General features: G+C 44.7%; 1 protein-coding gene across 1 annotated transcript in view; it reads right to left on the reverse strand.

The window, feature by feature from the left end:
* The window catches only part of RFT1 (RFT1 homolog), a 36,684-nt gene extending 21,368 nt beyond the window's left edge, over positions 1 to 15,316 (reverse strand). Inside the window, exons 1-6 of the mRNA XM_054595726.1 lie at positions 15,210 to 15,316; positions 11,078 to 11,163; positions 9,245 to 9,361; positions 7,973 to 8,162; positions 6,712 to 6,813; positions 2,758 to 2,895 (exon numbers count right to left, since the gene is read on the reverse strand). Of these exons, the coding sequence (XP_054451701.1) occupies positions 2,758 to 2,895; positions 6,712 to 6,813; positions 7,973 to 8,162; positions 9,245 to 9,361; positions 11,078 to 11,163; positions 15,210 to 15,272 (696 nt within the window). The 5' untranslated portion in view covers positions 15,273 to 15,316. The remainder of the gene's footprint in view (positions 1 to 2,757; positions 2,896 to 6,711; positions 6,814 to 7,972; positions 8,163 to 9,244; positions 9,362 to 11,077; positions 11,164 to 15,209) is intronic.
* Between the last annotated feature and the right edge of the window lie 9,942 nt (positions 15,317 to 25,258).

Here is a 25,258-nt window from a genome sequence, read left to right on the forward strand (position 1 = left end):
AGTTTCTCAGCTTTACTTAAATATTAGCAGATCTCTCATTTTAAATCCCTCAGAAATGTAAAGAATATAAAAGATATATAAAGAGCAATCATTATTAGAGGGATCGTTAATTTTAGACTAACTACCTTTAAAGGAGATGGAACTCTATAAGAATAGAAGTGAAATCATCCAATTTGGTCAAATTGAGTTTGAATGTAATTGTTTGACCAGCTTTGTATGAGGGAGCCCTCAGTGCACAAAGCTGCTCCAGAGTCAAGTTAGGCATGTTGCTGATAGTAAAGTCATCCACTTCATCCAAAAATCACCTCATTTCTTCTCTCTTTTTTAAAAAAATAAACTTGAATAATGAATTGTTCTACCTGGAACTTCCCAATCTCTAAGTAAGTAACTAACTGCTTGGGGCAATAAAGCCAATTTCTTTGGGAAGACTACGTAGCATAGAGGTTAAACATATAGACAAAGGTTAGTCCACAGACAGTAGTTAGAAGTGGCTCCAAAATCAGCTGTGAGATTTTGGGTTAGTCACTTAACTCCTCTGAACCTTCTTCTCATCTATAAAATGGAAACAGTAGAATGTATCTCATTGGGCACTACAGGGATTATAGACAAAAGTCCATGTAAAGTGCTCAGCACAATGCTAGGCCCAGAGGAAGCATGCAGTCAATGGCAGTTATTATACGCTGCTCTTGGCTGAAGTTCAAATACTTTCACAAAAATCCTTTAGTCTTCAGACAGTTCATGTAGACCAATAATCTCTCCTTAAACATGAGGACCCTAAGGTCTGGTGAAAGTCCTGCAGGCTTCACATCTGCATGCACTGCCTCCCAAATGCATGGGAAGCCTCTGAGGCCCAGCCATCACCTTCCTGCACGTCTAAATCCCAGCCAGCAGCCAGCATGGGGCTGAGCTCTGTCTGTCAGCAGGAGCGGTGCCACTGTGTATGACAGATACACACAACCTTCTCATGGCCTGTCCCGGGAGAATGGACACGGGTACACTCAGGACAGAGTGCCAGATGAAACCGCTGGGCTCTCACGCCAGTGCCGTCAGTGTTTGCCCTGTGAGGGCACTTCAGTGGAGCCATTCCTGCTCTCAGAGCAGCAGTATGATGGCGGTGATGGTATCAGCAGTCACTACGGACTCCCAGGTGGGCTGTAGTGGCCACAGAGCTAAGCACCTTACCTGTCCCATCTCATCCAGCTCTCACAACCACATTAGGAGAGAGGAACTCTTACCGTCTCCATTTGACAGATAAGGAAATGAAACTAGAAGTTCTGAGCCCATCACAGTGTTAAATACACATGTGACAGACGTCTTATTACCCTCTGTCTTCTTGCCTGTGTTAATAATGTCCAGATGCTCCTTTCCAAAATACAGCTAGGGCACAGGGGCTGGTCCAGTACGTGAGGCTGGCCAGGCTTGGTACAGGTGAGCCCTGGGGAGCACTCAGGGAAGGGCACTTCCCTGCATGCTTGGTCCCACTGCGGCAGGTGGCAGAAGCTCCAGGCAAGAGAAGAGATCTTGAGTCCTAAGCCTACAAGGCACTGTGGTACCCCAAAACTGTCATGTTGATTTGGCTTAAAGGTAAGATCTAGTTGATCAGAATGGAGAACTCTTATCTAACAAATCAGAACCCGGCTTTGTTCTGAATATGGCTTTGTTACATCAATCTGGTTTTTCTTGAAAAGTTGTAGGGCAAGATTCCATAAGTTCTGAGACAAAAGTCCAAATATCTTACTATTTTTTAAAATAATCATGAAAGAGGAATAAGAAGTCCAGTCAAAGCCTTACCTTGAATAAGTGCATCAGATCCACCCGGTAAACAGGTAGGAGAAAAGGGAAAGTGGATCAACCCAGACTGGAGCAGTGCACAAAGCAACTGAGCAGAGGTAATGCAGTGTAACATCACATGTGCTACCCCAAGGCCAAGACAGCAGCACTGACCCCACGAGAGTCATGAAATAAAAGTCAAATGGACTGAGAGTTGAGGAACTGAGTGGAAAAGGATTATGCCTCACTCCCACAAGTTAGCATGAAGAATCCTCAGAGGTCTACATGGGAAAGCGGATCGCCTGCGAGAGTGGCCTGACACGCGGTGAAGGGGCTGTGCTGGGGTCATCCCTGCCTTATCAGCACTCTGGAATGTCTGCACCAGAGTTCAACTCGGGGGAAAACCAAGAGGCTGCAGAACAGAGACGGTGGAACACAGAGGTTACAACCTGCGCTCTGCAGGGCTTCAGGCCACTCCAGGCTCCTGTCCTTGCTCTGACCCTCACCTTGGGCAGGTATTTAGCCACCAAACCTCAGTTCCAAACGTAAAATATAAACAATAGTTTCAGCTTCACAGCACTATTATAAATAATGGCATGTAGAATACTCGGCATAGGGCCTAACACATTGGTTCTTAACTGGGGGCAATTTTGTCTCCCAGGGGGCATTTGGCAGTGCTTGGAGACACACTGGTAGTCATAATTGGCAGGTGGTAGCTACTGGAATCTGATGGGTAAAAACTGAAAATACTGCTGAACATCCCACAATGCAACGGAGAGCCCCCACAACAAAGAATTATCCAGCCCAAAATGTGAACTGTGCCAAAATTTAGAAACCCTGGCTAAGCACATAGCAAAACTCAATAAAAAGGAGCTATTAAATTATCTTTAGTATTATAATAATAAATAATCAAGTTGTAGTTCCTTTTCCTCAAGGATGACCAGCATCTGTGATTAAAACGAAAGAGACAAAAAAAACATTACTTACTCCACTTCTCAGAATATTGGGTAAAAGATCTGTCATTCTGGAGATAGGAAGGGTTTGTTGCTTGGTCGATTTTGGGAAACCCAGTAACTTTTTGAAATAAATAACATAGCAGAGCACCAGAACTGCAGTATAGAAAAGCTGAAAAAAAGAAAATAATGGGTTTAAATCACATGATTTTAATATCAGCATAATTAAGATATGCCTAATAATTTGACCTCAAAGGCCAATCAAGAAATAGAACAGTCTTAATTAACTGTACCTTCTACTGAGGGATGCCTCACTCTCTGGCCTGTTCACTAAGACTGAGCTCCACTGCGGCATCTGTGGGGAATGAGTGCAAAGGGCGCCACCTGACTGGGAGAACAGAAGTTCTTCTGGGCAAGCAGAACATAATTTCCATGGCAGATCTCCATTAGTGCCAACTGCCACATGGATGCCAGGTATGTTCTCGAAGGATTTGCACTTGGCCAAGAAAACCAGCTCTCCCTCCTAGACCACACACTGTGAGGATCCATGTGTCCTGGCAGGCTAATATCCATCATCTTGTACTGGAGATTTTCCAGAAACCTGTGACATTATGATTACAAACCAGAGCTGAGCTGCTGGCTCTCTCCTCTCTGCCCAGTGCATGTGGCGGGTGAGAGCTTTACAGGATGGCAGGGGAAAAGTGGAATGGTAAGAGAGCCCACACTGCCTCCATCCATCCAGGACAGAGGATGGCTTTTGGCCAGGAGCAGCAGCCTGGGGTTTTATTTGCAGGTTGGGGAGAAGTAATCAAAGAGCCCCTTTTCACAAACTCCTTTCTACCCTCTTCCCCTCTGAAAACAGCAGTGCACACTAGCTCAAGAAGAAATGGGGCTTCCAGGCCCCCCTTTCAATCTGGAAACACCTGCTGGAAAGGCACAGAGCAAGGACACCGAGGAGCCTCCGTTGAGCAGATTTGGGTCCCTCTGCTATCCATACCTCTCCCATCCACGCTTGAGAACACAGCCTGCCAGCCACTATCCTTCTTTTTTCTTTTTTTCAGTTTTATTGAGAAATAATTGACATACATCACTATATAAGTTTAAGTCTTACAGCATGATGGTTTGATTTACACATATTATGAAATAACTGCCACAATAGGTTCAGCTAGTATCCATCTTTTCATATAGACACAATAAAAAGAGAAAAGGGAAAAAAATTTATTGTGATAGGAACTCACAGAATTTACTCTCTTAACACCTTTCCTCTGTATCATACAGCAGTGTTAGGTATAATCATCATGTTGTACATTACACACCCAATACCTATTTATCTAATAACTGGAAGTTTGTACCTTTTGACCACTTTCCTCCAATTCCCCCCCAGACCCCGCAAATCCTTCTTTTATGCCACAAGCCCTTTAAGACGCAGCAGCATTGCTGTGAGCCGTGCTATCTGCTGCCAGCATCCTGTGATAGTACCCTTTCCCCAGGTCCCTTCACCTCTCTTCCTGTTCCCACTGAGCAGAAACTGGGGAAACAGTAACGACCTATGGGTAGTCGTCATGCAGCATATCCTAACTACATGACCCCTCCCCTTTATTTCTATTGAGGAAAATTCACATTACATGACATTGACTGTTATAATCATTTTAAAGCATACAATTCAGTGGCTTTTAGTACATTCACAGTGTTATACTTGTACAACCACCATCACTAAGTCCAGAGCATGACCATCGCTCCAAAAGGAAATTCTGTGCCCGTTAAGCAGCCGCTCTCCATTTCCCCCACCCCCACCCCCTGGCAACCATTAATCTGCTTTCTGTTTCTCTGTACTTGCCTATTCTGGATTTTACATATTAATGGAGTCATACAAGAGGTGGCCTTTGTGTCTGGTTTCTTTCACTTAGTATAATGTTTTCAAGGTTCCTCATGTTATAACATTTCTGTTATAATGAAGTATAATGAAAAGTGAAGTATTTCATTTTTATAGCTAAATAATATTCTACTATATGGATACACCACATTTTGTTCATCAGTGAGGCATTTCAGTTGGGCATTTTGTTCATTAGTTGTGAATAGTATTGATATGAATATCCATGTACAAGCTGTTTGAATAACTGTTTTTAATTCTTTTGGGTGTATATCTAGGAGTCAAATTGTTGGGCCATTTGTCAGTTCTACATTTAACTGCCAAACTGTCTTCCACAGTGGCTGCACCATTTTATTTTACCACCGGCAACATATGAGGGTTCCAATTTCTTCATATTCTTACTGACACTTATTTTCTGGGTGTTTTTTCCCTGATAAGAGCCATCCTAATGGGTGTAAAGTGGTATCCCACTGTGGTTTTGATTTACATTTGCCTAATGGCTAATGATGTTGAGCATCTTGTCATGAGCTTACTGGCCATTTATTTGTCTATCCTCTCACACTTGGTGGTTTGCCTTTTGGCTGTTGAGCTGTAAGAATTCTTTATAAATTCCAAAGTGACCCTTTTATTTGACATTTGGTGCTGTGGGGTGAGCAGCTCCTTGAGGAGGAACCTGGTGGCAGGCTGGACAAAGGCAATCCCAGGGTATGGTCTATGGCTTGCCCGCTGATATGAGGGGCTGTTGTCTCTTTGGCCTGTAACACATGCACTGACAGAGAAGGTACCAGAGAAGAGTTCTCAGAAGTCTTACAACAAGGAAGCAAGTAAACTCAGAACTGGCCTTGCTGACATATGACCTATGTTTGACATATCCTGGGTGGGAGCTATAACGATAAGACAGTCATAATGAAAGTGCCTTTCCCAAGAAGAGTCAACAAATAACCAGGTGTCCGTGTGGCCCTCCAGTCCTATTGGGGAGAGTGCATCAAAAATTATGGTGAATGCTGGGAACTGTCGTTCTGAAGCAAATAAAATGTGGCAAAAATAATCACAAATAATTTGTCTAAAATATGCAATTGCTTGCAAATTGCTTTTAGGAGGCAATTTTCATTCTTATTCTATTAATTTTAAATCTAGCTCTTCTGTGTTTCACCAAAATATTTGTAGTTTTGCCTAGGACATGGAAAAGGTTTTCACATGAATCATTACTAAAAAATTTAACTTATTTTTCTATACATTAAGAAAAAACTACAAACTGCTTTGTAACTATTTGATCTTAGGTTTCATTTTTAATTAGCACTTGTACTCTACTTACATTTTATTAGAACTAGAAATATGAACTGGAACTAGAGAATAATAAGATGGAAATGAAGCCTAAACTGCTAAAACTGAAAATGTACCTACTAAAACTTGATTCATGCCCTCTGAATTTTTTCTCTAAGATTTTTTTTTAATCCTCACCCGAGGATATGTTTTTCATTGATTTTAGAAAGGGAGAAGAAGTGGGGGGCGGAGAAAGACAGAGGGAGAGAGAGGAACATCGATGAGAGAGGGAAACATTGATTGATTGCCTCCCACAGGCGCCCTCACCAGGGATGGATCCTGCAACCTTTTGTAGTATGAGAAGATGCTCCAATCAACTGAGCAACCCAGTCAGGTATGAGTTATATAAGATCTTAATCTAAGTTCACAACAGGCTTGGCAGAGTTTCCTCCTATTCTGAAAACAGTTGGTTGAAATCCAGGGAAAATAACGCACACACAATTTGATTCCCATCTCATCCACTCACTGCTTTCTTTCTTCTTCATAAGACACACAGTCAAAGGTCAGTTTGGTATGAACTTGCCCACAGAATAGCTAAAGGAGTTTTTGTGTTTGACAATGAGGCCTAGTGTGTGGCCTTCACCAGGCTCCTGGGGACACCAGTGGTGGCAGTGCATGGAGAAGGATAAACATGGCAGCCAGAAGGAGAAGCTATGTCAAGGCCACCTTTCTGGAGCTTCTAGCCTTCTCCACATGCATGAATACTTCAAAATAAACCATGTAGTAATGGAAACAAGAAGAAAAAAACCAGATGGAAAAAGAGATAATACAAAAGTTAAAAGCCATAAATATTACCTGGGCCAAAGAGAAAATGTACAGTCCCCAGTGAGGCAACCACAGCACCAGAAAAACTGTCAACAAACTCTTGAGGATTACCGACAGGCTCTCAGCAATCACCTGCAAACAGGCAGCAAAGAGTGCACTTTACAAACATTACTAAAAACTGTGCAAAAACATTATTAAAAACAATTTTAAAAGATGCAAAGGATTGACAAATAGACAATCTGGGATAACCCTGGCTGGTGTGGCTCCGTGCGTTGGGCATCGTCCTGCAGACCGAAAGGTTGTGGGTTTGATTCCTGGTCAGGGCACATGCCTGGGTGGCAGGTTTGGTTCCTGGTCAGGACATGTACAATAGGCAACCAATCAGTGTTTCTCTCTCACATTGATGTTTCTCTCCTTCTCTTTCTCCTTCCCTTTCCCTCTCTCTAAAATTAAATAAACAAAATCTTAAAAAAAAAGATTTACATGTATGTTATACACATTCTTTTGTACATATCCTATTATATATTTTAAAAGATGAAGAGAGTTGTTAATATTAGTATAGAACGAAAAATAGAACAGAAAAATCTGAAAAACCTTTACAGTCCTCTTAAATTCTTTAATTTTTTTCTTTTTCTAAAAACTTAATCTTTATTATATTTTTCCATTACCATTTAGTCCTCTTATACTCTCTTCCTCCAGCAATCACCGCACCATTGTCCATATCCAAGAGTTCTTTTTCCTCAATCCCTCCACCCCCAAACCTCCTCCCAATTTTTTTTCTTTTTATTGATTTGAGAGAGAGAGGGAGGGAGAAAAGGAGAGAGAGGGGGAAACAGGGAGGTGGAAGGAGCAGGGAGAGGGAGAACAAGAGAGAGAGGGAGAGGGAGGAGGTGAAGGAGAGGGGGAAAAACATTGACTTGTTCTACTCATTCACGCATTCATTGATTGCTTCTTATATGTGCCCTGAACAGAGATGGAACCCACAACCTTGGCGTACCAGGACAATGCTCTAACCATCTAGGCAACCTGACCAGGGCTTTAAATTCTTATCTAAACTAATACTAAACCTGTTTTTTCATTAATAGCATAGCAGAGGTAAACTTTAGCTCAGCTCATCTGACAAATTTCAAGTGAATGAACTAACCTGATCACATTACCTTTCTCCAAATACCTTTTTGGATGCAAGCCTGAAAAAAATCATTCTCTCCTATAAAAGCTTTTTTTTTTTTTTTTTTAATCACTCTTTCCCTTATTCTTTGCCTTTGCCATTCACAGCAGAAGGCATACTGACCTTGAGCTTGACAAACATGTGCGCTTGTGCCAAGACCCAGAAGGGCTCTCCCAGAAGTTCCACCACAGCTGAGAGACCAAACAACACCACTCCTGTTCCATAGTGGGGGACGATATTAGGATCAGGCACTTCAAGCAACCGTAACCAGACCCAGCCCAGGAACAAGGACCAAAACACACCCAGAGGGACTCTAGAAATGAAGGGAAAATGCTTTTAATATGCTAAATATAAAAACATAAATTAGTATTAAAATACTAACACTGGTCAAAAAAGAAATATAGTTATAATAATAAAATGGCTAATTCTTATTAAGTCACTTAACTATGTGCTCAGTACCCCTTTATCTCATGGATACTTCACAATGATCCTGTCATTATCTTCATTTAAATGATGAGGAAACTAAGGTTGGGTACTGAGTAATTTGGCCAAGGTCATGAACAGCTAGTGAATGGCAGAAGCACAACCCAATCCTGATCTATCTAATGCCACACTACACTCCTACCCATTGTGTTACACTGACTTGAAAAGCAAAATCCCCCAAAAGTGTGTGCCTGTTGTTTCCACTTAGAATCATTAAAAGACAGTATACCCCCAAATTACCAATAGTCCACTACACAGTATCCCTTCACATGTGTACCACAGAGCACTTACAGATGACTGGGTAGTTAACAGTCATTCCTCTAATAAAATGAAAGCCTACCAGCGCTTACAAGCTTCATTTCCATGAGGCAATAAGGAGTTATACAAGAGCAGCACTGGGAAACCTCAACCACCAGCCCTCCCTGCAGGGAGTTAACTGCAGAAAAGCTATTATAATTTTTAGCTGATGTATTTGGTCTTCAATAATATTCTAAAAGGCTCAGAACTGGAACCAACATAACAAAATTGAAGAAAGATATAATGAAATTCCTAAAAGGCTTTCAAAAAAAATACTAAGTGGTTGTTAAAAGCTCAGAAAATACCACAGAGGGAAAAGATGAGGAATAAAAAAGATGGCACAGGCTCAATGGGGCCCAGATTGGGGATTAGGAACAGCAGAAACAACCTCCAAAAAGGGTAGACCTAGGGCTAGAAACCTGTCCCAGAAGTCCCCATCTGGAGCCTCCTCCTGCTCCTGGCCACCCAAAAAGAAAATAGCAGATGCCAAGTCCCTAGGAACCCACTGCAAAACCAAAGCTGGAGACAACTCAGCTTTAGGCAACTGTTGCTGTTCAACTTGTAATGTTTGTTACACTTGCTTTCAAAACTGTCTCCTGATAAAGCACAACTCACGTTAGCCACAAGAGGTTGATAGTCTGGCTCCAGTCTCGCTGGGTGCTCCCACTCAGACATGCTCTACGGAAAGCCTCTCTGGCCAGGAAGGTGGTGGTTGAGTAAAGCAGTGTTAGCCTGTAAAGGAAAACCAAAAATCAATAAGGTCTCTATTTTGTTTGGTTTTTTTCTTTAGAGAGAGAATTTCTGAGATTTTACCAGCAACAGGGAGAAAAAAAGTCTTGGTCATCATAAATCAGTGGTGGTGATAAGGAAGACAGTGAGTTCTTATAGGACCCCTCACTAGCCTAATCCAATCAAACAACAGAGTTAGGAGCCAAATAAGGGGCCCTTGAGTGTGTGCCTACAGAGTTACGCCTGGGATAGACTTATGCCACAGTGGCCCTCAGAGCTCTCAGGCTTTATGGCTACAGGCAGAGATGTGGCTCTGATGGTAAGGGAAAGGACAAGATATGACCCCACGCAGCAAGGGGACTCTGAGACTTGTGACCCAATGGCCCTTGTGAAGGAAACTGAGGCTCTACTGAGTGGAGGCTCTGGCCAAAAGAACCTCAGGACAGGCAAAAAGGCTGGCAGCCACGATGGAGGCCACCGCGGCCCAGGTGAGCAAGGCTTGCCTGTGGACCTCCTGGCACCTAGCTGGACCCTCCTGCACCTTAGTGAGGAGTAGCTGAGGTTTCCCTTCCTCAACAGGCCACGCGTGGCCCAGATGAAGCCAGAGGGTGGATGGCCCAGGGCTAAGGTTTCTGAGGTTGTCCAAGGACCATCCTGCTACCCTGTGTTTCTGTCCAACATTTCAAATGAGGAGACTGAACCATACATTAAGCAGGTGGCCGGCCAGACAAGGGCCATTAAAGAAGGGAACTGCCAATCTGGAGGAGACTAGATGGAGAGAGGCCCAAACTGCTTTAAATCTGAGTACCTAAGAGGATTTGATCTTTTCCTTCCTGCTTTTAAAAGAGTAGATTTCAAAGTATGGACCCTACTTCAAAATTATCTGAGGAGCTTGTCAAAATTCTGATTCCTGGGCCCCCCTCAGCCCTACCTAGTGCAAAGCTTCCCAGATGATTCCTTTGCCCATCAATGTTTGAGAGCCTTCACTAAGCTCTAAGAACAGAGCAAAAAGCATATGTTTGGTAGGTAATGCTGTCTGGAACATATTGTCTTATTTATCAGGACATGAGACACAGCTGAGAAGATGAACTATTCTGTGCATTCATATCACTTCATATGCTTTTGTGTCATTTGTGAATACAAAATATGTGTGGGTGTCTTTGAGCAGAAAGGAGAGTAGGAGAAACAAACTGGGTCTAAAAGACAAAGCAAGTCAGCTAAGAGCCCCCAAGGAACTAATGACAAGGACCCAATGTCTTATCACAGCTAACATTTTCCATTAAAAAAAAAAAAATTTTTACTGAGAGAAGGAAAGTGGCTGTTCCAGACCTGAGATTACAAAGCACATCCTCACAAACTGTAGAATTCCTGTTTCCTTTGCTGTCAGCAGGACAAGAACACAGAATTATACCTGAGACAGGGTTTGCAATGAATTACTCCCACTCCTCTCCTGGGTTCTAAGAGCAGGCAAACAGGAAAAAGCTGGCAGGGAAATGTTCATTTGGAGGCTGCTAATGGAAAACACTCCATGGGTCCATTAAAAGCAACATCCCCCGCTCATTCCCCTACCCCAGCATGCTCCTCCTCAGCCCACCACTAAAACACTCTGCCTCTAGTCAATGTCCATGCTTCTAAAATCCAAGGGTGACACACAGGCACACAGGAAAACCTGAGTAAGGATGTGAGTCGTGGACAATACTAGGGCATGTCCCTTCTTACCTTACATTCACTACGCCAACGATTTCCTTCGACAGGAAGCGAAGAATAAATGCATTCAAGACAAAGGTGACCAATCGAAACAACACCTACAGAAAAAGGAGAAAAATACATAAGAATAAATTATGTTGGGCCCTCACTGGTGTGGCTCAGTTGGTCAGGTGTTGTCCTGCAAAGTGAAAGTTCAGCGGTTCTATTCCAGGTCAGGGCACATGCCTGGGTTGTGGTTCGGTCCCGGTCAGGGCATGAAGGAGAGGCGACCAGTCACTGTTTCTCTCTCACACTAATGTTTCTCTCCCTCTCTTTTTCCCTCCCTTTCCCTCTCTCTAAATAAAATTTTTATTAAAAAAGAAGAAATTATGTTGAAAGTGTTTACTTTGCTGAAATGAAAAGAGCACGGCTGCTCTTCCTAATGGAATGACATGCGGCAGCTTTGTCATGGGGACCCTTTCTAAAACACTCAACCTGTCTGCATTTTTTCCAAAAATTTCATTCCTTAGGGTCTCTTGGCATGAGTGGTCAAAGAACTCATCAGTAAACCCTGATTTACTCATGAGAAGAGGGAAGCATGAACAGACTCAGGGAATTTCTTTGGGTTCAACGTCAGGCACTCCGGGAGGCAGAAAGAGAATTTTAGTTAGTGCTTCAAAATGCCCCTCCCTCCAGCCTGTTTAGAAATAGAACACACTTAGCAAGTGTTAGCCTGCAGGGTGTATCAAACTCACTAGTAATCAAGGGATCTAATTCTTTCTTCTTTACCTGCTAGTATTTGGGGATTCTCAAAATGACATTTAATCTCTTTGAACTTCAGTTTTCAATTAGAAAACAGAAAAGGCTGTATTTATCTACCGAATATTTGCCACTTTCCAGAGAGGAGTAGAAATACTTTTTAAATGACAACCGCAATAATAAGATAACATAAAATAGGAGGCAGAGGGGAGAGGGACAGAGTCCAGCTATTGCCATTTGAAAGGAATATATCCTGAGACTTTCAAACCTGTCAGTTGAAGAAAACCATCTAAGCAGAGTTCTTCCTATGAGACAGAGAACAGGTTGCAATTAAATGGGGTTACTACATGGGGATTCTGGCTGGGGTGCAAGCCTCACACACTGAGCAACTCTCCCTCTGCATCCCAGCAGCACCACTGGTGCAACTCAAGGGCCCTTGAGAGCAAAAGACATCACTTCTCTGTTGAGTGGAGTTCGACCCATGAATGACTGCAAACTTAGTCAATCAAAGGATGCCAATGAACCAGTAAAGTCTGAAAATCTCTGGGGAAAGGTATGACCAAAATGGGAGAGTGCAGTTAACAATGTCTGTCAAGTGTTAGAGAGCAACAAGGTCTCCAAAGCCAAGATATCACAATCTTAATATTTATGGAGTCGAATGTGACCTTTTGTGAGTCTGCTGAAAGTTCTGTAGCTCTCATTAGAAACATTCAGGCATATACAGTGGTCAACAAAAGTAGATTTACAGTTGTGAGTACACAAAACAGTTTACTCTTTTATTAATTATTGTATTATTTATATTACAACTATAAAACTACTTTCGCCCACCCCTGAACATACATTCACACCAAATTCTGTACTCAGTTTGAGAGGTTTGAAGCCAATTCATAGAGCTGTTAATGGAAAAACCCATTCAGCTGAAAATCTCAACTCACCATTTAACTGTCAGCCCCTTCATCCTCCTGTCAAATGAGGCTGCCTATCTTATAGGGCTGATAACAAAGATCAAACAAGCTTATGTACGTAAAAGCATTTTTGAAAAATGCATACACTATAGCAAATAGGTAGACCACAGATGTTGTGGGCTGTCAGTTATAGTTCTTATTTGGCAAAAAAAAAAAAAAAAAAAAAAAAAAAAAAGACAAACAAAAAAGGAAAATTGCATACAAATGAGAGGCATTAATACTTTCACTATGGCCAGCTCAGAGTTATGACAGAGAAGAAATTCTCAAATTCTTGCAGATTACAATGTGATTGCAAAGCTACCTCAAGAGTCTGCATTGTAAATTGAGAAAGCATACAAGATTGAATTAAAGCAGTCAAGAAACCTAAAGACTATGGCTATTTTTTTTTTCTTTAATCCTCACCCTAGGATTTTTTTTAAAGAGAGAGGGAAAGGAAGGGAGAAAAAGAGGGAAGGAAAGAGAGAGAGGTGGGGAGAGAGGGAGGTCGGGAGAGAGGGGAAAGGGAGAGAGGGGAGGGAGGAGGGAGGGGGAGGGAGGGAGAGAGAGAGACCTCAATTGGTTGCCTCCCATACATGCCCTAACTGGGATCAAACCCACAATCTAGGTATGTGCCCTGACTGGGGATCAAATCTGAAACTTTAAAAAAAAAATTTTTTTTAATCTTCACCTGAGGACATTTTTTCATTTCTTTTTAGAGAAAGGAAGGGAGGGAGAAAAACATCGATGCGAGAGAGAAGCATTGATTTGGTTGCCTCCATAGGTGCCCAGACTGGGGATTGTACACATCCAGACCAGGGACTGAACCCGCAATGTAGATACGAGCCCTGACAGGGAATCAAACCCACAACCCTTTGGTTACAGGATGCTACTCAAACCGAGCCACACAGGTCAGGGCCAAACCTACAACCTTTTTGGTATATGAGACAATGCTTCAACCAACTTACCCATCTGGCCGGGATGGCTATTTTTTAAAAAAACCACATATATATATGTTTAAGTTAACTTCAAAGTCAAAGTTATCCTTGTGTAAAAAACCTTATGTCTCAGGCTTTTCCCTGTCTCTTAATTGGTCTGAATAAAAGTTTGAGCTAATGAAGCTCTGAGGTTGCTCCTGCTACCATGTATTTGCTCACATAGTGGTTCTTATTAGTAACAGTCTTCGCTTACCTTTGTAAAGGAATTTAGAGTTTAAAAAAGAGCTCTTTCACATCTGTTAATTATTTCACCCTTAAAAGTAGCCAGGTAAATACACATGACACAAGTAAGACAGCCGAGTGAGTTGCCCAATGTCATTTCATCCCTATGACGACCATTTAAAAAATTCTAATGACCATTATAGATATAGCTAACATTTATTAAGTACTTACAATGTACCAGGTACATAACAGGAATTTCATCTAATCCCCCTAATGACCTTCTGAGGTTGCATTATTGTTCTCATTTAAGATGAGGAAACTGATGTTCAGAGAAGTCAAGCGATCTTCCCAAGGATAGGCATCTAACAAGTAACAAGGCCCAAACTTGAGCTCGAGCCTGCATTTTCCCTCCTAACCTCCATGTGAAACATTGACTCTATAAAGTAAGGGAGAAGGTGGATTCAGGACTTTTGTGAGGAAGGGTTGGATGGCTCAAGAGTGAGACATTGATAGAGAAATCGAGCCACTTGACTTAGAATGACCAGCTCCTAGAGTTAAAAGAGTCTTTAGATATCATTTGGACCAACTGGTAAGTACTGTATCTGACAGATGAGAATTAAGACCAAGAAGAGGAAGTGATTTGTCCAAGGTCACATAGTGAGAAGGAAGACACAGCCAACATTTACTAAGTGCATACTAAGAGATACAGTGTTAAGTGCAATTATCTGAATAACTTCAATCTAGCCTAACAGCAACCTTACGAGCTAGGTACTATTCATATCCCCTTTTTCCAATGAGGAGCTGAGGCTTATTAGGTGAAGTCACTTGTCCTGGTTCATGCAGCAAGTGAGTAAATGGCAGAACCAGGATTTCAAGTCAGGCCTGCCTGAGCCCAGGTCCCCGTTCTTAGCTATGCCATACTGTCTCTCCGAACCCAGCGGGAGTCAGAAAGCTTGAGGAAGGTGTTTGAGGGTAAGCGGTGGAGCATGGAGAAAATTAACCTCCTGCCTTAAAAAACATCAGATTCTACAGCACTACGAAAACCCTTCCAACTGATCTCTCCCCTACTGCCATATGGGAACTACAATTCTCAAAAGAAAAGTGGCTTATTTGCAATCTCCTAATCAGGATTCTGAACACTGACAGTCTTCCTACTCCTGGCCAGGGAGCCCCCTTTCCGCTGCCACCTTCTCTTGTCGAACCCCTAGGGTAGCCAGATCCACATGGGGACTGAGTCCGCCCAGAGGTGGGCTCCCCGCGAATCCCGGCTGCGGGACGGCTTGGGGCTGGCCGGGCAGAAAGTACCTGCAGGAGCAGACCGGAGGAGGCCAACCGGGCCGCCTGGCCCAGAACCTCCCGGCTGCCCATACCCTCGGCGCCCGACTCTGTCACCAGGAAACGCCGTCGCCACCGGCTTCGTCGCGAGAAGATAGCGTCACGGAGCAGCTCGCTCGCTGATTGGTGACTTTAGGATGAAAGGCGGGACAAGAGAAGTACGGGCCGTTTAAGCGGGCTGGGTTGCGGTACGTCAGTGTTCCTTGGCGTCTCATCTCCTCTTCGTTTTGTACTAGTTTGTGCCGCGCTCTGTTAAGTTAAATCCTGACGAGTACAAAGAAACGTTGTAGAGTAACCAAAGCTCCTTCTCTGAGGCTCTCAGCTTACCACTCCCCAAAAAACCCGAACTTCCCTGACCTCACTAATAAGATTCTTGCCTTTTGACCATTGCCTACAAATTCGCAGCCACAGCCGTCTGAATTAGGCTGGACAAGATTTGGCCCAACCTAACAGAGAAATAACTGAGGGCCAGAAGTTAAATACAGTATTTTCACACGTGTGATTTTTGTGGAATTCTTCCAAAAGTGCTGAGAATTGGGCCTTGCCAGATGAGTAAAGTGAAGACTTGGAGGTGTTAGGTGGCTTGTTCCAATCTACACATCTTGTCCCTGGGTGGAGCAGACCCCAGGCTCCTGATCCCAAACTTGCCTCGCTTGCCTGCATTCTACAGCTGTGAGGACAGAGCAGACGGATGGACTAGAAGTGCTTTCTAAAATGGAAAACACCCAACACACACACTTAGCAATTCTTCTGCTGGTGTTCTTATTATCTCCTATGCAGACTTTAGGAAGCCCAATCTTCCCCAATCTCTTTCAGGCCTTCTGTGATTTGACCCTAACCTACCTTCTCAACCACCTTACATGTAATTACTGCCTTTTCCCAATACACTCTACGCTCTAGCCATTAGGAGCCCTTACTGTTCCTCAAACAGGCTGTGTCTCATAGACCTCTGCTCCTGCTGCCCTCTCTGTCCAAAGTGTCTTGATGACATCCCCCCACGTACCCAGGCCCCACTGTCCTAACTTTTCTGAGTACCACCATGGGTTCCTGCTGTGGACTAAATGTGTGTCCTCCCCAAATTCGTATGTTGAAGCCCTAACCTCCAGGGTGATGGTATTTGGAGGCGGGGCCTTGGGGAGGTAATTATGTCATGAGGGTGGAGCCTTCAATGAATGGGGTAGTGCCCTTATAAGAAGAGACAAAAGAGAGATGAACCCTCTCTCCACCATGTGAGGATGACAGCAAGAAGGCAGCTGGCTTCCAAACAGGAAGAGGACTTTCACCAAAAACTGAATTAGCCAGTACTTTATCTTGGACTTCCAGCCTCCAGGACTGCAAAAAATAAGTTCCTGTTGCTTAAGCTATTCTGTCTGGTGTTCTGTTACAGCTGCCTGAGCAGACTAAGACCACACCTGTAAAGCACTTTGTAACCCGTTATAGCTCTTGGCACAATCTGGTTTGCAATGGAGAGACTGCAGTATGTTTCTCTGTCTAAACAGTCTATGAGCTCCAAGAAGGCAGGAGTGCAGCCCACCTTGCTTGCCTCCTGTGACAGAGGCAGAGAAAGTTCCAAGGACTCCCATAAATACCTCCTGACTCTTACCACTGCTGGAAACAGATGATGGGGCTCAAGACCTATATATCACCCTACCCCCGTCTTGCCAGAGTAATCAAGGTCTATCTTATGGTGGAGGCTCAGAATGTGAGCTTTTGACTGTCAGAAAGGCCTGGTCCTGAATCTTCATTCTGCTACCCACTAACTGGATGACCTCAGTAGGCTTAACTATTAAGTAAGGGATATTATCTGTCCTATGAGGGTAATCATAAGAATTAAAGTAGACAAAAGTATGGCTCTTAAGAAACCTAAATTCTAGTAGAAGGGTGACTGAAAAAAAAAAAACCCTAACAAACAAACAAACAATAAAAGTTCACTTGGTGATAAGTACTGTGTATGAAAGAATGAAACCAGAGAAGGTAATACAGACTCTTTTTGGAGGGTTAAGAAGGAGTGATATTCTGTGAGACAGAGCAAACTGGGCACCCACCTGGGATAGGAGTGTGCCTGGAAAAGAGAGCAAAGGGTTGGAGGGTTGAGGTACTCAGTCTAAGGGCCAAGACGCCCAAGGCCATGACCTGGCAGCCTGCCCTCCCCATGGACCTTGGAAAGGAAGGTGAGGTAAGCTCTTGCTCCCTTCATTGCCAGCCAAGCAGCTTCCCCCTCCACAGTTCATCCCTGAAGCAGAACTAGCCAAGAGTGCCTCATGTCCACACACTCTTAACCCTGGCCATCCAGGTGGGCTAGTGTGGAAGTGACAAAGGATCATTTCCCTGGGGGCAAAGGAGTCAAAGGGAAATGCTCCAAGTTAAGTTGGGAGGGCAAAACCTCCCAGAAGTCCAGGGTGCACACCCCTGGGGGGCTCTTGGGCAAGGAGTCATGGGTCTTTTTCTCTCGTTCTGAAAGTTAAGTCTTAGCAAGGAGAAAGTGAACAGGAGCTTTGTGCCCAGAGCCATGCTGGGTGCTGGAATAGGTAGGGGAGAAGGAATTGTGATGAGAATCAATGAGCACTGACTACTCACCTCACAGCAAGCACCTGTCTGAGCACTGTACTCCTTTGTCCTCAACAACCCATGAGGCAGCTATTATAGATAAGGAAACCAAGGCACAGAGATGTTATGTTACTCACCCAAGGCCATTCATATAGGGAGTGTTCAAGCTTGTATCGAACCCAAGCGCTTTCTGACTCCAAATGCTAAAAGAGTAATGTTGCTGCCTTCAAAAAGCTTCTGGTCCTGTAGGAGACGTAAGAGTCCCCATATCTAAACCACAGAGAACATGTGTGACAGTGACACTGAGGGCGTGGACTCTGGGAGGGCTGTAGTGGCTCAGCGGCAGTGGGCTTAGAGGCTTCACCCACCTCCACCCTGAGCCTCCAAAAGCCTTGCCTCTGTTAATCATATTGGTAGCACTGGAGCTCCCGTGGTCTTTGTGTGGAGGGCTAAGCTCAGGGCTGGTGAGCTGCGGCCCCACTGGCTGCGGCCCCACTGGCTGCGGCCCCACTGGCTGTGGCCTGCTTTGTGTGACCTGCAAGCTAAGAAGAGTCTTTAAATTTTTTAATGCTTGGGGGGGGGTCAATAGAAGAATATTTCATGACACATGAAAATTATATGAGATTCAAATTTCAATGCTCACAAATGAAGTTTTATTGGAACATAGCCACATCCACCCATTTGTTTCTATACTGTTTACAGCTACTCTCTTACAACAGCAGAGTGGTTTGACCCAAAAGCTGAAAATATGTACCATCTCGCCTTTTACAGAAAAAGTTTGCCAATCCTGGTGAGACCCAGTGCCTGACACACAGGAGACCTTTCAATATTGAATGGATAAATGCATGGATAAATGCATAATGAAGGACTAGGAAAGGAAGAAAGACAAATAAGAAGGGTCTTTTCTGCCAGGGTCACCTGGTTTGGGGAGCAAGTGATCCCTGGAGAACAACAGACCATAACTGGTGGTCACTGAAGGAGCTGTTTCCCCTTGCTTCCCCATGACTCCTGCCCATGATGCCAGGGGGCCTCCTGGCCAAGGAAAACTGACCTGAGCTGGCTATTTTATTACAAAGCTGGAGGGAGTGCCAGGGTCGATGCTAAGCCAGTTAGGCTCCCAGGGCAGCAGGGCAGGGAGGGAGGCTTCCAGCAAGTGGGGAGGCAGGGTAAAAGCTAGGGCAAGTGGGGCCTCGGACCTCAGTGGGTAGAGGCTGAAGAGTGGGGCATTGTCCCATACACCAGCCATAGGAGGCAGGGCATCTTGGGTAAGGGTCCTGCCCCTCCAACACTCTCTGCTGCCCACATGGTGGAGGACCTTCACCAAGGTCCCTCCCTGCAAGAGAACCTCAAAGCTTTGTCCTTTATTCCGAAGTCCCTGGCCACGAGAACATGGATGTGCTACTAATAGTCCACACTTGTTGAGTGTCCCCAGGCCCTGTGCCCGGCACTTCACTTTCATGATCTCATTCTATTCCAAGAGCAGGCCCACAAGGCAGGCACCATTATTATCCCCATTTTACAGACCAGGAAACGGAAGCTCAATGAGGTTATAGGACCTGCCTAAGAGCTAGTAAATGATGGTACCAGAATTTTCACTGGGCAGTGTGGTTCTCAGACCCTTAACCAGGAATGAACGGGAGTGTTTATTGATAATCTAATCCCTTGCCTCCACCTTACCAGCTCTGATTCAGGGAGGCTGGGTGGGTTTAGGAATCTGCATTAACCCACACCCTGGGTGTTTCTGATACAGTGGACCAGACTGGGAGAAGCGCTGCCTGAGGGCAGATCTTCAGGCACCTTGGAAATCTGCCTCCTTCTCTGAGCTGAAGGAGTCTATCTGCTTAAAGCAAGCAAAGCAAGTCCTGAGACCTGTCTCCAGGCTTGTCCAGCCACCAGAGGTCTTGTTCTCAGGATCGGGCTGTGGGTCAGCACTCGGGGAGGCAGGGCTGGAGACAGTGCCTGTGTGAGGGCTTGGAGAAATTCTATGCTAGGGAGAGTGTACCCTGCAGCCGCTGGATCCCAGGGTCTGCTGATGGGTTGAGGGTGAGCAGCCATAGGACTCTGGCTCCTCTGGGCTTGATTTGTGCAGAGACATGAGAGTAACCTGCAAGGCCCACACATCAGCCTGGTTCGTTCCACTGCAGTCTCTATTCCTGAACTGCTACCCTGTGCTGGGCATTGGAGGGGGCATGGGAGTGAATGAGTCACTGTCACTGCCCCTGCAGAGCTGAAGGTCATTCTCAGAGAGAATATGAGAGTGATACCAGACAGGCTTAGGTGGAATGACTGGGCAAGAGAAATTCAGGGATGGGGATCAGATCTTTCTGGCTGGAGCATTAGGGGAGCTTTCCTGCAGGGGCTGTTTTTGAAGGACAGAGGGCTTGGTCAAACAGAGAGAACACAAAAGAGGGAACTTGCTGAGCCTGTTAGGATCCACGAATTGGCTTTGACTGCCCTGGAGTGCAGAAGTTCCTCCACCCACTGGTCTGTGGCCAGTGCCAGGCTGGTAGCCCTGAAAAGAACAGCAAGTTCATGGATGTGGACATGCATGTGTGAATGAGTACAAATTCAGGAAAATGTGTTCACATGCATGGGGGAAGTGAGCGTGCACTTGCATGTGCGTGCAGGATATATTTGCCTTCAGATAAAGTCTGTGTGGGTGAATGTGTACAAGCACATGAATTGATACATGCTTATGAGTTTACAAGTGAGTTTGGATGGAAAAGCTTGAATGTCAAATCGCATGCAGTGTGTGCAATGTGTGAATGTGTGGGGGTATGAAGGTGTGCATCCGTGCAAGTATACAGATGTGTGTGCTGCTCTGGGGGTACGTGGTCTCCATAAGGGTAATAATGGTTCATATTTTATCAAACCCCCCACTCTCCATGCATCACCTCAACTAATTCTCTCATCAATCTTATGAGGTGAGCTTATGATAGTTATATAATAGCCTTATGAATTATTATTCCCATTTTACAGCTGAAGAAACTGAGTCTCAGAAATGTAAAGCGACAAGTTCTTTGTTACCCAGCCAGTAAGTAAGAGAGCTGGGATTGAGCCAGACTGTTAAAACTCAGGGGCCCCTTTTTACCATTTCCTACAAACTGATTCAAAAAGCTCCTGGTGAGGAAATGCCTCTGGCCCACTCAGGACTGGCAAGGACCTGGCACCGACAGCGAGGGCTTCTCACATGTTAGGGAGGAAGGAACTTCCCATGGGGCCCGGCTCTCAGGATCCAGGGATACACGGGAGAAAGGTCATAGAGAGGTGAAATGGAGCAGCCGTCGTGTATTCAAAATGCCAAAGAATTTGGGCCAGAGCCAACAGAAACCCCAGCCTGAGCACATACAGTGCTTCCTGCCCTTTGGAACAGCAGTTCTGCATGGAGAGTTGCCCCAGGCTCTCCTGGGCCAGTTTCTCAAAGGCTACTCACCAGCACCTGCCCTTGAAGAAGGCTGGGATCCCAGACTGGGGACCAGAGTGAAGCCAGGAACAGGGCAGGTCCTCCCTGGGCCATGACAGTCCGCTAGCTGCTGCAGCACCACCAACTTGCATTCCTGTCTTCCTTCTTGCTTTGAGGGTCCAAGCGCCATGTAAAAAAATCAAAACAAACAGCAATAACAACAGAAAAAAAAAACAGGTCACATAGAATCATTTCCCCCACCCTTTGGAGATGAGCTGATTTAAGTTTAAATGCCTCTTGGGCAAGTCATTTCATTTCTCTGAACCTCTGTTTCCTCATCTGTAAAATGGGGATGTTAATAATACCTTCCACATGAGTTATGGTGAAAATTAATGAGATCATGCATGTAGAGGCTTCCACACCACCGGGTACATAGAATGAGTGTGCGCAACAAATAGGAGCTATCAGTGTCATTTTCAGCAACAGGACTGACATTTTTTCCTATGACCTTGAAAAAGCATTCAATATTTCTGAATCTCCTTTCCCTACACCATAGAAATTCTTCTGACTTTTTATTAGGCTTATTTAAATATTTTAAAATATAATTTATTTTTACAATTCAATATTATAAAACTCACTCCTTTTAAGTGTACAACCTAGTGGGTGTTAATGCATTCACAGGGTTGTACAACCAACACCGTTATCTAATTCCAGACCATTTTCATTGAAAGAAACCCCATATTCATTAGCAGGCATAACCCTTTCTGCCATCTCCTCAGCTCCTGACAACCATTCATCTACTTTCTGTCTCTTTGGATTTACCTGTTCTGGATATTTTGTATAAATGGAATCATACAAATTGAGGTCCTTTGCTTTTGGATTCTTTCACTCAGCATAATGTTTTTGAGAGTTGTCCATGTTGTGGCATGTATCACATACTTCTTTTTATTCTTGAAAAATGGTCCATTTTGTGTGTATACCACATTTTGTTCATCAGCTAATGGACATGTGGGTTGTTTCCACTTTTTGTTCCCATTTGAAAATGCTGCTATGAGCATTTGTGTGGACATGTTTTCAGTTCTCTTGGGTATGTACCTAGGAGTGGGAATTTCTGGGTCTTGTGGAAATTCTATGTTAAACAATTTGAGGAACTGGCCAGTGTTTTCACAGTGGCTGTACCATTTTGTATTCTTACCAGCAGGGTATGAGCGTTCCAATTTCTCCACATCCCACCAATACTTATCATTGTTCATGTTTTTGATCATAACCATCCTAGTGGGTAAGAAGTGTTGTCGCATTGTTTGACCTGCATTTCCCTAATGACTAATGATGATGAGCATATTTTCATGTGCTTATTGGCCATTTGTATATTTTTTTTGTAGATATGTCTACTCAAATCCTTTGCCCATTTTAAAATTCTTTTTATTTTTGCCCTGGCTGATGTGGCTCAGTGGACTGAGCGCCAGCCTGTGGACCAAAAAGTCACCAGTTAAATACCTAGTCAAGGCACATGCCTGGGTTGTGGGCCAGGTCCCTGGCTGGGGGCAGGTGAGAGACAACCGATCAACGTTTTTCTCACACACTGATGTTTCTCTCCCTCTCTTTCTCCCTCCCTTTAAAAAATAAAAAACAAAAACAAAACATTGTCCTGGCTGGTGTGGCTCAGTGGATTGAGCACTGGCCTATGGACCAAATGGTTGCTGGTTTGATTCTCCGTCAGGGCACAGGCCTGGGATATGGACCAGGTGCCCAGTTGGGGGCCTGTGAAAGGCAGCCAATCAATGTTTCTCTCACACATCAGTGCTTGTTTCCCTCTCTTTCTCCCTCCTTTCCCCTCTCTCTAAAAATAAATAAATAAAATCTTTTAAAAAAATAAATAAAATCTTTAAAATTCTTTTTATTTTAGCCAATATTTACTGAGCACCTACTATGTGCTGACATACTGGAGGCTGGGAAGGGGCACACAGGGTCAGGGACTCTGCATGAGGCCTGAAGGCCTGCCTTGCTTTGGATCCCAGAGCTGCCACACTGGAACATGCGTGTGAAGGAAGAACCACGGCTCCAAAAAAGGAGGAGGCACAGACTGGACAAGAGACTCGGGTTTCAGAGGCTCTGCCTGTACAATGCCCCGTCTCGGGGGCCTGCCACCTCCGACACCAGTGTGATCAATACCTGGCAGGCAGCTCACTGGACGTGGCTCACCAGCTGAGCAGGTGCCCCCTGAGTAGGCACACTCAGGAGTCCCATTTTAAGCCTACCTCCCCCTAGCCAGGGCCAGCTACACAGTTCCCAGTCATCTCCAGGCAGATCTGCAGGGTAAGCGCTAGAGTCATGAGGCTTCCGGGGCCTGAGCAAGCAACAGGGAGACAGGAGGACCCTGCTCTACCCCAAATGCTGTGCATCTTATGCATGTCCCTCGACCTTTCTGAACCTCACTCAGTTGTCTTATCAGTGAAATGGGAGAATAATAGCACACCTCTTAAGATGATTATGAAGCTCAAATGGAAGGCTTTACACAGGTTTGGGGCAGAAGATACGCTCACTAAATAGAAGTCATAGTATTTTTTTTGGTCATCTGAAAATTGAAACGGACGAAATGATCTGCAAAGGACCAATTCCCTTATAGAAAAGAGAGGTAATAGAAGCCAGGGACACCCCTGGGCCAGATGGAGGAGCAAAGAGGGGTCCCAGACTCTCTCAGCCACAGCTACCTCTATGAGCAGCCACCCTGAGTTCAGCGTTATGCGAAAAGCATCTCAGAGGCAGCAGTCCTGGCTGGGGCAGCCAGACCATTCCAGGAAGCCCTCTGGCCTGTGTGGCTCTCTGGTCTCCATCCTGGCACTGTCTCAGTCCTCCCTGCCCAGGCCATGGTGGCCAGGAGCCTTCTCACTGAACTGCTGAGTTCATCGCTGAGGGGAAGTATGTTTCCAGATAGGGTGAAAATAGATCCTTCTCCAAATATGCTCCTTGTAGCTAATAAAAATAAATAGAACTGAGAAGGAAAAGAGAGCAGGGAACAACATCAGATGAGGCCAGGCCTGGGCAGTTCTGGAGGGACAAGCTGCCAGACAGGCGGGGGTTGGGTTTGTGCAACAAAAGGGTGTGTGTGAATGTATGGGTGAGTGTGAGTGTGCATATGTGTGTGATTGAATGAGTTTGTGCATGACTGCATAAGTGAGCATGTGTGACAGTAAGCGTATGTGTATGAGTGTGCAGGTGTGAGTGGGCATGTGTAATGTGTGTGTCTGTGTGTGTGTAGGTTGAGTGTGTGAGCATGTGTGTGAGAGACCGTGTAGTGCATTTTTATAGGTGAAAGTACGTGACCATGTGCAAGCATGAGTGTGTGACTAAGCATTGCGTGAGTCCAGGTGCGAGCATGATTGGTGCAAGTGAGTGCATATATGACTGAGCAAATGAGTGTGTAAGCATATGAATGCAAATTTGTGTGACTGCTCATTTGACTGTCGATGTATGAATGTGCAAATAAGCATCTGTGTGAATGACAGTGGATGTGAGTGTGTCTGAGTGAGAATGTATGAGTATATGTGTGCAAGTGTTCTCCTATGTTGTGTGGTGTATGAGCACATGTACATGAGGGTATACATAAAGGTATAATAATGTGTGCTTGCAAACTGAGTGTGGGAGTGCACATATAAGTGCTTGTGAGCTTTTGTGTGTATGTGTGAATGTGTGTGCAGGCACTTCAGGTGTATGGTTGCATTTAACCTCTTCAACCTACCCGAGGAAATGAGTATTGATGTCACCCCCAGTTTATAGGGGAGGAAAGGGAGGCCCTGTTGAAGGAACTTGCACAAGGTCACATGACCAGGAAAGGGCAAAGCTGTCATTTACGCCAGGTCTTTGTGACTCCAAAGGCCACAGCCCCTGAGCACACACACCAACCATCCTCCCTGCCTGACCTTCCCATCTCCCTGATGCAGATCCTCCTAACTGCCCTGGCTCCTTGGGATCACCCTGCCAGCCCTTGAAGCTGCTTGGACTCAGGCCTCGTGACCAGCCATGCAGCCCTGAATTATGCCATTTGCAGAGCCACGAGCAACATCATTGT

Source organism: Pteronotus mesoamericanus, unplaced genomic scaffold (assembly GCF_021234165.1).
Source record: "Pteronotus mesoamericanus isolate MK-2021 breed Mesoamerican mustached bat unplaced genomic scaffold, CSHL_Meso_final scaffold_54, whole genome shotgun sequence".
Lineage (NCBI taxonomy): Eukaryota > Metazoa > Chordata > Mammalia > Chiroptera > Mormoopidae > Pteronotus > Pteronotus mesoamericanus.